We start from the raw sequence: 14,924 nt of genomic DNA on the forward strand, positions 1-14,924 counted from the left end.
GAGAGAGAGAGAGAGAGAGAGAGAGAGAGGGGGGGTTCATTATTTTGATTGAAATGTAGAATATAACTTTTCTGCAAAACTTGATGCCTCAATCCTTGTTATGCAGTCTCACTGACTTAATCACGTTGCGTCATACCTGATAATTCTGAGTCATTAAGCTCATTTCATGCATTATACGACTTGCTTGTGTAAATATTTCTCAAGTTAGTTCCCTGAAAAATTCTGATGTCATGCAGCGGGAAAGGGATTTTTTGTAAAGTCGAAAAAACCCATTAAATCAACTCCAATCGCCATAATATTTCACACATATTTAGCTATTACTTAGTCTATTAAGTATTACCGTATACAGAATTTGAAATTTTTTTAAAGTCTGTGAGATATTGCCATTTGAAAATGGTCAGCAACAGGCACTAAAAAGTAGCTCGGAAGAGAGACAAAGACTTGTTCACATCTCCCACTTTGTTATATTCAATTGCTGGTCAAGCAAGCGACCTTTGCCCTTGTAAAGGTCTGTTTCTTATAAAGAAATGGCCAAGGGTAAAGGATAGAGTATAGTCTGTTCTCATTGGGTGTGTGTTTACATTATTTAGCAGTAGAAATTTCCATCCCGATACTGTCGGGTACAGGGCCCAGCGCAGAAGTGTGCAACGCGACAATCTCGGGTTCAGGGCTGAGTGAGTTAAAAGTTACCAAGATGGGTGTTAGGAGGTTCTAGTGCCTGGTTTTACTTAACTACGTATCTCTCTTTAAATTTTGATTGTCAGCTAGCATTTTCCCTCAGCCAAATTTAAGCGAAAGATTATTGTACCAATGACAGTGTCTTTTCGTGGATCAAGCTTAATTTTCATCTGAAAAAAAAAAAGGCTTGCTATTCATTAATAATTACAGCTACAAAGGATCAAAAGTAAACTGATTGAAACGGATAGCAAACTTTTATGAAAAAACAAACAATTCCTCTGTCAGGTGATTGTTGAAGAAGTTTATTAATTACGAAATCAAAATGGTGATGTGGCATAATTAAGGTTCAATCATGGATACAATAAAAAATACTTTAAGAGTACACTCCTTCGCAATGGCAATGATAAGAAAAAAGAAACACTCATCCCAGGAAGCAAAATTAATAGAAAGTAGGAGAAAACCAAAGACGTTACAGTTGAGAGCACAGCTGTCCTTTGGCTCTCAAAAAGTCCTTTGGAGTCTGTACTGATGGGCTCAAGAAGTCCAAAACAAACAGTTCTTAGCATTCAAGGAGAAACTTGAGTTTGGAGAAGACGGTGGAAGAGCATAAGAAGTATTATTATGACATGGATTCAGAATTATTGGCAATTATAACTGCATAAACTCAAATAATATAATGCAAAGAATGAGAGACTGATTGAGGGTTGAAATTTAGACCCCAAGATTTTAGTAAGAAGCAAAAGTCTTTTTTTCAGTCAAAAACAAAGAAAAGTAAAGTTATAGCTTTCTCAATGTCTAGTTGTGTTTATCATCAATATCTGGCAACATATGTGTACAACAAAGAAAAAGATAGCCTGAACAGACTGATCCGGGTGCAGTTCTATATCCCCTAAAAAACTCAGGGTTCTGGTATTGTGCGCCTAAGAAAAACACAAGACTCAGTGAGTCATGGTGTACTGGAATGTAAATCAGCAACAATTCAACAGGAACACTGTATCCTGACGTAACATATTGATGGCAACATCAAATACATGGCAAAAAGGTAAACATGATAGAAAAAGACATTAGAACGTGACTCAGTGTTGAAGGATCTGAATCATGATAACCTTAGGCTTAGGGTTACAAAAGTTTTGCAATGAAATGGCGTATAACAAAAATTAGGCAGCACAATCAATTTTTATAATTGTATATTAATTTATTCATTAGGTAACATAAAAAATAGTTGAAAAACCCTTGTTAAAACAGTAGTATCAGAGGTTAAAAATTAATAACAATTTGCATCATTAGCATCTGAGGTTAAATAATAATAAAAAGTGTATTTTCAAACAATATATTTCATTGTAAGATATGGTGCATTTTGAAAAAAAAGGACTTCAAAACAATTATTCTGGTCAACTGGGAAATACATAAATACAAAGAACCAGGCAATAAAATCCTCAAACTGCTTGAAAAGTTGATCACATACCCTCATAAGAAAGTAAGCATTGAAATATTTGGTTTATTTCAAACATCATTTTATACATGTGAGAAAGACGTTTTTCTAAGAGGAATTGGAAGGGAAAAGGACAGGAAAACCAGAAAGATGATCAGAAAAGGACTCAAGAAAAGCAAGCAGTGTCTTCAACAGACTTAGTAAAGCGATCTACAAAGTGAGAGGGAAATAAATGAGAAAATACATTTGCATTCACACACCAATTTACAAAGAGAAGGAAAAAAACCCAGAAGAACTTTTCTTTCTTTACCTCCCCTCCCTTAGCAAGTCATAGGTTTTGGAAGGACATTAAAAAATCGCAAAAAACGACTGCCCTTGCATAGAACTGCCCCCAAGGAATCCGGGATCAGCAACAACTGGAATACAAACAATAGGCGATGGAACAATATAAAACTATGAAGCATTACAGAATTTATGAACTCTGGACATTTCTGTTATCATGGTTATGGTTGGTAGAGTGGCCTGAAGTTGAGCATCTCACAGTCCATGCACCAGCAGTCCCGGTGAGGTGAGGTCAAGGCCACAACAATCACGTCCTTGTCTCGGAATGATCTGTCGAAATCCACTCTTTTCCCATGGGGATGCATTAGGGTAAAATGATCAAGGCCATGTCTTCTGATCTGTGGAAAAAAAATGAGTACCCAAGGTAATGAAGGAGCTGTGCAATGGTGAAGCAACAAATGTTGCCTTTTTCCCACCCAATTATGCCTTCATTCACTGACATCGAAGATCTACAGGTTGTCCCAGTTACACAGTAACATTTCCTTGAAACATATGACACCTCTCACTCATGATCTTCCCCTTTTTATTTTCAACTTTATTAATTGACTAATGCTCTTTTTCCATTTCTACAGGCCTTTTCCGTAAAAGACACTTTTACTATTTATTGCAGTAACATATTTTCAATTGACAAGAAACCTGTTTTTAAGAGTAGGATGATTTTTCCTATCTAAAAGAAAGAATAAACAGTGTCACAATTTTAGAGGCTAAAGTAGCAAACTGATTCCTTTTCATCAAACACCAAAAAGTGCTGGATTATGCATAGTGGCATCAAATGACTTTAGCTTACTGGCTGTCACTGTCGCACTGGACTATTGTGTCATAGGCCCTGTTTCAAAACCCTATGAACGTGCTCTTGAGTGTGGGTAGTTTGAGGAGTCTTCACAACTTTTCCATAAGCTAGGCCTTGACGGCCCTTTCGAAAGTGGACAATAAATTGCAAGCTCTATCATCCAAATAACCTCTGCCCTCTGAAAACGACCGTTAATCCATACTGTACCACAAATGAAGCTGTCTATAAACAGCTTTAAGCATTGTAATGGTATCTATAATTCCCTTGCAATTTCTGGGCAAAGAAGCACCACAAAAGGGAGATAACCATGGATCTAAGTTCAATCTGAGAGGTAAAAACTACACAAACAGTCTAGGAACTTTTCTATTTTTCAATGAATAAAATACTCTTCTATATATGAAAAGGCCACTGAAAGGTGGAGCCCTAAACCCAATGGTCAAAGAAAAGACGACTTTACAAAGAAACAAAAAAGGCAGAGAAAAATATATACAGAACACTGAGTGAAGAGGAGAGGGGCACTTGGTATGACATGCACAAAGATACACAAGCACACACATATGAAAATCTACAAACACACAAACATCCAGAACCAACTAATTATGACAAGCCTGTGCACATACACATATAAATTCCACCTATTAACTCATTCGCTACGCCGAGCCGTGGGGGGGCGGCGCGGCTAAAGTGCCGTCAGTACGCTAAGCCGCCTCCGGCGGCTAGACAACCGATCTTCAATTTTAGCTTAGATTCTATTCCAATCCACATATCCATGTTAAAATAAAGGTCATAATATAATGTTGACTTCCGGGTTAAGCATTTCCACTGAAAATCGGAAATTTAGATTCCGTTTCGAAACGCGATTTCGTAGTTTATTCGACTTTGTTTTATCGCAATGCCAAAATTTTAGCCTGGACACCAGTCTTGGTAATTTTACACAACAAAATCTATCATTATTTTATCCACTAAAGACATGTAGGACTCTTTTTTATAACATTGATACGATTGGACTCATATTGCCAATGCACTGTTATTGAGAGATCAATATTTTTGAGTGCTAGATCTCGGTCTAGATTTAAATTGTCAAAATATTTTTTTCTCCCCAAAATCACTACTTTTTGGTGAAATTACACTAAAAGTGCCCCTCAAGACAAGTATAGGTTTATTCCAAATGCAATTCTGAATAATTCCATATATAAGATACGAGTGGGTTTTTTTTCTGTTTGTGATCGTTTTTCAAGATTATAATTTTTTTTTTTTTCAATCGGATGTTATGATCCAAATGTACAAATATTATGGAATGTATGTAAATAACTGTCAACTTTTCAATATTTTCCAGTTCTATATTCATTTATGGTTATTTTGATGTATCATTTGACTAGGTGCAAAAGTATTTTTTGAGTTTCACCAAAGATTATAAATTTTTTATTTTCAAATTTTATCCGCATCCAATCAAAATTGTGTTGCATAAAAGCCTCTTACAGGGACCAAAGTTGAAAAATACATAAAAAACATTACAGATGTATTCTACAAACCATACTGAAAATATTGGTATATAATACGTTGATATTTATTTGAATTTGTGGCCCCAAAGACCTTTTAACTGCCCACTAGTCATCATTCATATTTTGCCCCCCAGAAAAAAATTCGTCCACAGGCCGAAAATAATACGAAGCGAATGAGTTAAGAAAAAAGCTGAACACATTTTATACATACTCGACGTCGCACTTCGTCAATGAAGTGTCTCCAAATAACAGGCAATTCGAGCACCCTGGCATCAAACATAAACTCTCTCTGACTATTGTAGAAATTTAGCTTATGTCCACCTGGAAAAAAAACAAACAAACAAAAATTAATAAAAATAGAATAAAATACAGAATCAGTTCATTGAACTTGAAAGAAATTTTCTATACACTCGCTTTTTAATCTAGGGCTGACAAGTCTTACTCAAGGAACCCCCTCCGTGACCTTGTACAATATTCATAAATGTGACCTGCATAAAGGACCAAGCTGATTTTTTTTCAGAATGCTAAATTGTAGAACCAGTTTTAGTTTTAGTTTTAGTAAGAGTTTTACAGCACTTGAGGTGTTACAAGAGAGTAACAAACACAAAAAAGGAGGAGAGATAAGGACGATAGGTGTTTGATAGAAAAGAAGAAGCAAACCCCACCAGAGCACCCGCCCACTACCCATGAACCAGTTTTAATAAGTAACAAGCTATCATGATACATAAGCATCCAACCCAACATGGGGGCACTATGCTGCACAGCGCTCTTTAATCATAAAAATTAGTTTCCAGATCGTATCCTCCAGTATGTTAAAAAAGAGGGGTTCTTTTCCTCCAGCATAGGCCCCCAGCAAGGTCCATTGGGGTGTCGGAGGCGAAACCCTGGCAAAAAATTGACATTTAAAGTTAAAGTTTTCTGAGGGTTGAAAACAGCGTTTCTTCATTGCTCCTATTCATTTTGTCATCGCATCACGGGTAAATCCGGCAAATCCGGGAACGATACAATCACCAAGCCATTACTCTAATGTTCCCTCATTTATTATGCACTCGATTGTTGAATGTCAAAACCTAAGAGCACCATTTCCACTTACCGTTTTTATTTTATCATCAGTTTCTTGCACTGCGGCCTTATCCTGCTGCCGTAGACTATTGTGTCAAGCCCCCCCCCGATTCTGAAGCCCCGCAACGCTCTTACTTTGAATGAACTTTGATGATCCCAACAACCGCTGGTACCTTACTCATGCCGTACTCATACTCACGCGATGCCAACGCGCACCGGTTCACTGACCGGTCACAGTGTTCAGCTCGACAATCTAGAAGTGGGAGGATGCTTGTTTCCTCTTCCTTTCTTTTCTTTATTCGTTGTAGTGACGGCAGTGAGAATATAGATTTTATTTGTGTGGTGACACTGTGTTTCTAATGCACAAACTGTATGTCATAACTGTAGACCTAATGTTAACAAGCAATCCTCATACAATTCTGGACGGTACGAAAGCGAACGTGGATTTTTATTTTCCCGATGGAGCCTTGGTACTTGTACTTTTGCCTGGTGCCATAACCGCTTACTCATGTAAAACGTACTCTTGGACCGAGGAAAGCAGAACGTAATATCGCAAACGCGACGGTAGAATATGAACTCGGTGGTCTTTTCAGGTTTGGTTTCGAGGACTTTGTGCGTTTCCCCGGGTCTTTCACGTGGAAATTTACAGATTTCCTCAAATTCCAGGGGCATTCCCGGGTCTCGGCGATTTTTTTCAGATTCTCGGCTTGCAGTTTCTTATACAACATTGCCGAAAGTTACTGTAAATATCTGAGAAGTTACGGAGGCAAGTGCTGATCCTTTGCTCTCTCTCTCTCTAACACATAGAGTTGATAACATAATGCGGCAAGTATGGGCCTTTTAGAATGTACAGATTTCTGCAAAACCAGGGAAGATTGGAAGAACTGCTGTAACAGGGTTTTTTTTCCCTACTTTCGGCACCCATCACAAATTCGGAAGTTTTGACACCTTTATCGGTATGGCAGTAGAACGGGCCCAAAATCAGTAACTACCAGAAAAATTGGCAGATTCAGGCAGGCCTACAACAGTCTCCCCCACTTTAAAAAAAATCTGCTCACCAATCTTTGGTTCCCCGAGTTTGCTCTGAATCCTCTCAAGGATGCACTGAGAGTCTGTGTCTTCACTGGCCGCCGCCTCTGTTACCTCATCTTCCTGAAAAACATCAACAACACCATCAGAGCCGCCAGCATGAAATTAGTCCAATAATAAACTAAAACGGTACCAAACTTCAATAAAAATTCCAACAGATGAAAGGAAAGCATTACGAGATTAGAGATTATAAAAAATTATTAAAACTTCTTATCGCCACTCCGAACTTTCAATGAAAGACAACTCGTACCAGCTTCAATCTTTTTTAGTTTTAGTAAGAGTTTTACGGCCCTTGCAACACAATGAGGTCATATAAGTGCCGAAGATTAGAAATGTTACAAGAGAGTAACAAACACAAAAAAGGAGGAGAGATCAGAATTATAGATGTCTGAAAGGAAAGAAGGAGCTGACCACACCAGAGCACCCTCCAACCACCCACTTCAATCTTGTGCCAGACCACACAAAAAAAAAATTCAGCTGATAAAAAAAGTATTACGAAACTAAACAAAACTTTTTATCCCCACTTTTATCTTTCAATGAAAGATATTTCAGATTAGCTTCAATTTGTTATCTATCTGAACTCTATCTCTGTTTCGCTTTTCCCGTTTCTGGAATTGAAAGTACCCTCTTCCCCGAGCCGCCTCCACATACACACACAAAAAGTGTAAACACTTTAGCACATAAAGAGACAGAATAAACTCATTTCTAAGCACTTAAAGATCAAACAAGAGCAAAGGCAAAGCAGAAGAAGCAAAACAGTATGGTAAAAGTGAAGAAGACAGAAATGAAAAAGAAAGAGAGGGAAGAAAATATTTGTAGAAAAAGAATAAGGGGGGGGGGGAGTAAGTTTTTACAGAAAGACACAGTATCTCCCACACTAAACAAAGCTTCACCTCATCTTCCATTGAGTATGAGTTGAGAACACCTGCCAGCTTTTCATTATCACTGCTTGATTGTGAAACATTGTCTTCAAGTTCCGCTGAAAAGAACACAAACATAAACATGTAGAAATCCTAATCACTTACAATGAATTTCAGAAACTATAAATGCAGAACAAGTGTATAATGGAATACATATATACAAACATCTTTAATTTTACAGATGGTGAAGTCAATATTTGGACAGACATCATCTTGATTCTGAAGTATTCAACAACCTAAAAACACATTAAAATGTGTGAACAAAGTTACATACAAAACTAAGGTGCAATTCCCCCTCAGAGATTTAATACTTGATGTACAAATAATAAATAAATCCCCAGAGAGGGAAGAAAGTACAAGTACTAAGAAGAAATTAACTCCATATGTACAACATTAACTTTAAAGTGGAGCACAAGCAAGACTGGCACAAACTCAAAGTATTCTTTGTTCTTTAAATTATGCCGAGTAAGGGTCCTGTATACTTCTCTTAACTCTGGAAGTGCGCAGGCCCTATATAAAGGGCATGAGCCGGGCTACTCAGAAAGTGCACAATATAGGGCTGACCTACTTCGACCTGGAAGTGCGCAGGCCCTATATAGAGGGCATGAGCCGGGCTACACAGAAAGTGCACAATATAGGGCTGACCTACTTCGACCTGGAAGTGCGCAGGCCCTATATAAAGGGCATGAGCCGGGCTACTCAGAAAGTGCACAATATAGGGCTGACCTACTTCGACCTGGAAGTGCGCAGGCCCTATATAGAGGGCATGAGCCGGGCTACACAGAAAGTGCACAATATAGGGCTGACCTACTTCGACCTGGAAGTGCGCAGGCCCTATATAGAGGGCATGAGCCGGGCTACTCAGAAAGTGCACAATATAGGGCTGACCTACTTCGACCTGGAAGTGCGCAGGCCCTATATAAAGGGCTTGAGCCGGGCTACTCAGAAAGTGCACAATATAGGGCTGACCTACTTCGACCTGGAAGCGCGCTGGCCCTATATAAAGGGCATGAGCCGGGCTACACAGAAAGTGCACAATATAGGGCTGACCTACTTCGACCTGGAAGCGCGCTGGCCCTATATAAAGGGCATAGATGCTGACCCTTTTCAAAGGAAAATGACATAGTAAATTACAAGTCAAAGTTATAATAGTGACGAATGACTTTGCAAGTTATCTTGACCTCGTAGAGCGTCTCTTAGCCAAGATATCGATCAATAAAGTGATGCGATCCATCTGAGTGACTACACGCTATGTAATATCACTTGTTTCGCCGTGCTAATGTACTAATTGTTGAGTTCACCACGTTTGACGCTTTGTTTGTATTTATTAGATCGCTTATCATTTTGAACGGCTCATTTTATCAGCACTAAGAAAAGATATGGTTTTATATGCCTTTTATCATCTGTTGAGCTGTAAATGGTAATTTTTCAGTAGCGGGTATACATCTCTGGTATCTCAGCTGATATCCCCCCCCCTATGTTTACAACTGATCGGCCGTGGTGGCGAGGCATTTTGGGCGGGTTACTTCCAGTGAAATGCTGAGCACTTCTAGGGTTAAAGAGGTCATTGTACACTTATTGCTGATTACTCAGTAATTATCCTTCACTGTACAATTGTGTTACAAAGAAAGACATAAGATGAGAATAAAGAATGGAGAGTTAAGACATATTGAATAAAGGGGAAAGAATGTCAAAATGAGAGATCTTTCATTCTCTTTATCTCATCTCCCTAGAATGAGAAGGCACAACTATGAACGTTTGCCATTGATCATAATATGTGTTCCCTTTTGTACTTTACATTTAATAGCTTGCCTGCAGATTATGTCCATTTCAAAATGGTTTGGATTCATGTTCACAGAATTTATCAGAACGTGGATGTGTAAAAATATTTATCTTGAACTAAAGAGAGTGATAAAACAATCTAATTTTCTCCGACAGCAAAGCTGATAAAAACAAATTGTCTTTCCTGTATTCAATCTTTTCTTTTTCGTGGCTCACCTTGCAGTTCCTGCAAATGTCTCTCCTGCTCATCAATCACTGAGTTGCCTCGGGAGGGCAAGAAAAATGCTTGCTGTGACGATCCTGTGGAGCCTGAGGTGCTGATGTCATGCTTCCTCGGTGTTGACGACAGCAGACCTGATCCTGGGGTAAAGCCCGTCTGTGGGGTTGCATAGTCTGAAGTCGGAGGCCACATCTTGGACCTTTTGCTCTCCCCTTCGTTGGGATGTGCAGTGGAAGCAGCCAATCTAGAGCTTCCTGGGTCTGGCACGTTCAGTTTCAGATTGGATGGTTTCTTTTGCTGAAGACCTGATAAACTGTGATTACTTCCTCCACTCAGCTTGGCACTTGGGCTGGAGGGAGACAGTGGGGCAACCTCCCCTCCATGGCTCTCAGACTGTTGCTTACTTTTGGCTGCAGAGATCTTTCTTACAGCCTCACTGGCCAAGTCTGGGCCCGGTCCAAACATCTCGAAGCTGTTCAATTCCTCCGGCTCCGATGACAACTGAAATTTCAACATGCTGTGTGACGGAAGCTCCTTTCTCTGGCTATTCTGTGCAGCAAGTTCTGGATGGGATGAGGTCTCCACTAATTCTTTATCATGTTCAGATGAGGTATCCAGCTTTGGGATCTCAAATATTGAGAGCTTTGGTAAGGGATCACCTACAACTGGTTCTGGCTCTGGCCTGTAGTACCTTAAGGCTGGCATTCCCTTGGCAACAAAATCAACTGTTGGGTACTTGTCCTCAAAAAATGATCGTATTGAACTTGTGGTGTCAGAGTAAGCAGATGATGGGATCAAGTCATCCAGCTTTGGGAGAAGCCGTTCAAGATCTGGGCACATTAGTTCTTTCAGATTTTGATCATAATGGAAAGCGTTCTTCTCTGCAGTAAGGGCTGGTTCATGGGCAGTAGCTCCAATAATGACAGTTGGTCCTTGCACTGTGGCCCCAACTAATTGCCCCTCGTTCTTCATGGTGGTAGAGTTCACACTCTCATTTGAATGTTGGGCGCTGTTATCCGAGTGTCCAACAATTGTTGATACATCCCCGCTCCTCTCACTTGATCCGCTCTCCTCAGCAGTGAGAACAACAGTTGGTACGGTAGGGAGTACATCTCTCTGTCTTTGGTCAGTGTGTAAGTCAGTCTGACCGTTTTTGGCCTCCACGTCCCTCTGTCTTCTCTCAGGGTCCATTCTTTTGTCCGACTCTTGACATTGGCTTGGTGCAATATTCGTGGAATACAACACATTGCTTTCAGTCGTGTTTGCAAGAGCAGTCGTTACTATGTTTCTCGAAGTCTGAAACAGAAATATGGAGAAAATTCTACTGCTATTAAAGGTAAAAAATTGTACTTAAAAAAATTATAGTTGACATGAAAAGCAAGACTGCAAACATAATGAAAATAAATGAATCTAACAACTATTCTTATGCACCACATAATTCACCTTACCTAGAAGTGTGACTTTCAAATTAATGTTTATGGAAAAAAAGTGATCTTTGTCAACTATATTAAAATGAAAGGAATGAAATACAACTACACCTCCAATAAAAATAAAGATGGAGGAAGGAGGCGGGTTTCTGGGTAGCAAGTTTGTACAGTCATATTATGCACACTGCATCTTACCTTGTCTATATTGTCACGGCCAACACAATTGAAAGTTAGGTGCCACATAATTCTGACACCAATGATTGCATACAATGAAACTAATGATTGTAAAGACTGAAACAACTTCCCTGCAAAAATCCTCAATACTTCTTTCAGAAACGATGAAAATGTGAGAGCTCTGGCAATAGTCCAGACCTTTCTACAGAAGGTGCAATGTGATGATACAGTCAACTGGCCTGGGTCTAGAGAGCCCCAGTGTGCTTGTTTTGAACATTCTACTAAACACAAAGAGTCATATTTCGAAGGCAGAGAATTAAATCTACCAAGAGGGCACTGTGCTGAAAAATAATATTCTGGGAAAGATGTGGGAAAACTCAGAGATACTATTCAGATTTGAACCTCGAAGCATTGCCCATGTTACATTAATACCCCACCCCCCAAAAAACCCCCAAAACAAACCAAAAACCAAAACAAACCCCATCCCCCAAAAAACAGAAAGAAGAGATCTCGCCTGACCATCTCGACTCTCACCTGCTCTGTATCCCCAGCATTTTGCTGTCTCCCCTCGGCCACAGAGTGGCACATGAGTGTGGAGTAATAGTTCTGTGGCGTGCCATCATCTGGGGAAATAAGTTCAGCATCATCTCAAGTACACTTATGGCAATAATGTTAGGAAAGCACTATTCCCAGTGACACTGGGGATAGGCCCAGAAACTATTCTCAGTGTCACTGGGAATAGGCCCAGAAACTATTCCCAGTGACACTGGGAATAGGCCCAGAAACTATTCCCAGTGACAGACCCAGAAACCACGGGCAATTGGGCCTAGGCCAGAATTGTTCCCACTATCACTGGGAATAGGCTCAGAAACTATTTCCAGTGACACTGAGAACAGACAGACCCATTAGATCTATTATTTCCACACTGATCTACATGGGCATGATGGTGATGGGTTACTAAATACTAGACTATATCTAATGTAGATCTAGATCTAGATTCTGGCTAGATACTAGATCTAACTAAAGTAAAGTAGATTCTAGTGCGAGTCGAAGAATTTTTTTTTTAAAGAAAAAGGAATTATCATTCTATGCTTGCTTGTTATTCAGTCGTAATCTATTTATGTACATGTAGATCTACATACGGATTTTGGGGACCACGGTACAGGACAGGTAGAAATCCTTCTGGATTCTTCTTTCTTCTAAGATCTAGTTCTAGATTCTAGATCTATTCTACAGTCAAGTCTTAGCCCTCAGCACAGATATACACTATAGGCACTAAAAGGGGGTAACTCTAGGGCCCTAAGTAAGAGAACAGAACAAAAGGAGCCTACTGAACTGAAGTGAGAAGAGAGTCTACAGAGCAAAGACTTTTGATTTTTTTTATGCAAAAGAGTTCCGTTGTCACTGGGAATAGTTTCTGCACCTATCCCCAGTGTCACTGGGAATAGTCACTTCGATAATGTTAATAGTATTTTCCCCTTATTATAACAAAGAATGGAGACATTTTCTTTCTTTCACATGTGATAGATTTCCAGAAAATATGAAATAGGACAAAGTCTTCTTTTACACATATTTCCGACATGAACTAGGGGCATTAAGACACTTGTCAACATATTGTAGTATGACAAATTTGTTTCTAATGGTTGTTCTTTCCTCTTCCATTTTTATGATATGTCATGACTGAGTTCCTTTTCAAATAATATAAGGCAGGTTAACATAACAGCCACCTTGCAAGGTAAAGATACTTAAAACAGTCTAACATCCAGCTATTCTGTTTCATTTCTGACAGCTGTTGTTTTCAATACTACAGAGCCTTTCTAGAAAGACAACAAAGAGGTCTCCACATAAGTACCGCACACACATTCTTCATACAAGAGCCATGACATGATCTGTGTAACATGATGTATTGCCATCAAACGATCATTATGGTAATTTATGTGATTCAAATAGAAACATATTCTAGTATGGTGGGACAGACAAGGAAGCCGCATGTGACAACTACCTAGCATGCGGAAGGCCGAGTGTGTGAGCAGCTCACTGGCACTGGGCCGGTGCTCTGGATTCTTCACAAACCCTTTCTCAATCAGGTCTCTCACGACAGCTTGAACGTCATCTGGAACATCTTCCATGGGCGGTGGGCGAGCATAAATCTGAAATAGCAACCACAGTGATTTATTTTTTTCTTAGATGACAAAGCCAGTTATAAAAAATAAAATAAACCTATTCTCATGATGCTTATCCATTTCGACGAACAGCCAGAAACCAAACACACCACCATTTGAACATGAGTGGTTGCCTAACAGTAGCAGAATCAACCCCCCCCCCCCAAAAAAAAAAAAAAGAAAAAAAAAAGAGCGATACGTCGTTCCCCCCTGAATCATCTTGAAAATTATTACAAAGCAAAAAAAGAATTAATGGGAATACTAAAAATTAGCTTTACAGTGTAGGCCTACTAAACATACTTTACAATACAACCATCCCAAAAGAAAATCATTCAATTTAAAGAGTGAAAAATGAAAAGACTTTTGCAGTGCTTTATTTTTTTGACAGTGAATCATTCTAAGCGGGCTGTAAGAGGCAACAATTCTCATCAGCTTTCAAGCTAGGACAGGTCACATATTACAAAAATGCTTTGATTTAGAAGTTTAGTGTTTTCCAGTGCACTTTACATTATTTACAAAGGGTTTGGGGTTGAGACATTAGCATAGCTTCAAACCTGGCTTCTCTGAGCAGGGAGAGTGGAAAAGGAGCATGTGTGTGTCTCATTCTCAAGGACAGACTACAAATAAAAACTAATTACTAGAAAAGCTTTTGCAGTTTTTAAAAAATTGACATTACTATACTAACAAATCTATCTCCGGGGGCTCTCGTGGCCTAGAGGTTAAGGTGTTGGCCTCTCATTCAAAGGTCCCGGGTTTGAATCCGGGTAGCGACCGAAAAATTTTCTTCTCTAAAATCGTCTCCTTTCACCTCCTTTCCTGCTCTCCAGCAATGTTCTGTTGTCTGCTTTAATTTCCATTTTTTGCCCCCACCCCCTAACCTCCTTTGCCCCCTCCTCTGGGCTCCTGACTCTTTCTGCAGCCTTTCTATTGCTACTCCTTGGCTCCTCCTTCCTGCTGTCTTTCTGCCACACCCCTGATCTTCTAGTAGGAAAGATCTACACCTAGCCTTCTCGGACAAGGGCGAAAAATCTCAGAGGGCCCGAGTGCAAGTTGCGCACGTTAAAGATCCCTTGGTGGTCTAAAATCGATAAGAGTAGGCTTCGGCCGCCATCCGGGCAAAATTCAAAATTTCCTACCAACTGAAAATATTAGGTGTGTCCCGCGTGCTCATGTGACCTTATGCACTTGCGAACGCCGTAAAATACTTACCAAAAAAAAACCTATCTCCTTTATCAAAAGGATAATCCACAACACACATCTATCATTAATAAGATCAACACCTGATGAAGGGACATATGACCAAAACACCGTACCCCCTACTCTTCCTTATAAAACAAACAAAAA

The 14,924-nt window shown here is 39.6% G+C and overlaps 1 protein-coding gene across 1 annotated transcript in view; it reads right to left on the reverse strand.

Annotated features, from left to right (window-relative positions):
• Positions 1-959: 959 nt before the first annotated feature.
• The window catches only part of LOC101854452, a gene marked incomplete at its 5' end in the record, with an annotated part of 34,885 nt that continues 20,920 nt past the window's right edge, over positions 960-14,924 (reverse strand). Inside the window, 7 exon segments of the mRNA XM_013089050.1 lie at positions 960-2,790; positions 4,956-5,065; positions 6,865-6,958; positions 7,789-7,874; positions 9,814-11,113; positions 11,953-12,041; positions 13,421-13,568. Coding sequence (XP_012944504.1) covers positions 2,614-2,790; positions 4,956-5,065; positions 6,865-6,958; positions 7,789-7,874; positions 9,814-11,113; positions 11,953-12,041; positions 13,421-13,568 — 2,004 coding nt within the window. The 3' untranslated portion in view covers positions 960-2,613.

Source organism: Aplysia californica, unplaced genomic scaffold, assembly GCF_000002075.1.
Source record: "Aplysia californica isolate F4 #8 unplaced genomic scaffold, AplCal3.0 scaffold00865, whole genome shotgun sequence".
In the NCBI taxonomy this organism is placed as follows: Eukaryota; Metazoa; Mollusca; class Gastropoda; order Aplysiida; family Aplysiidae; genus Aplysia; species Aplysia californica.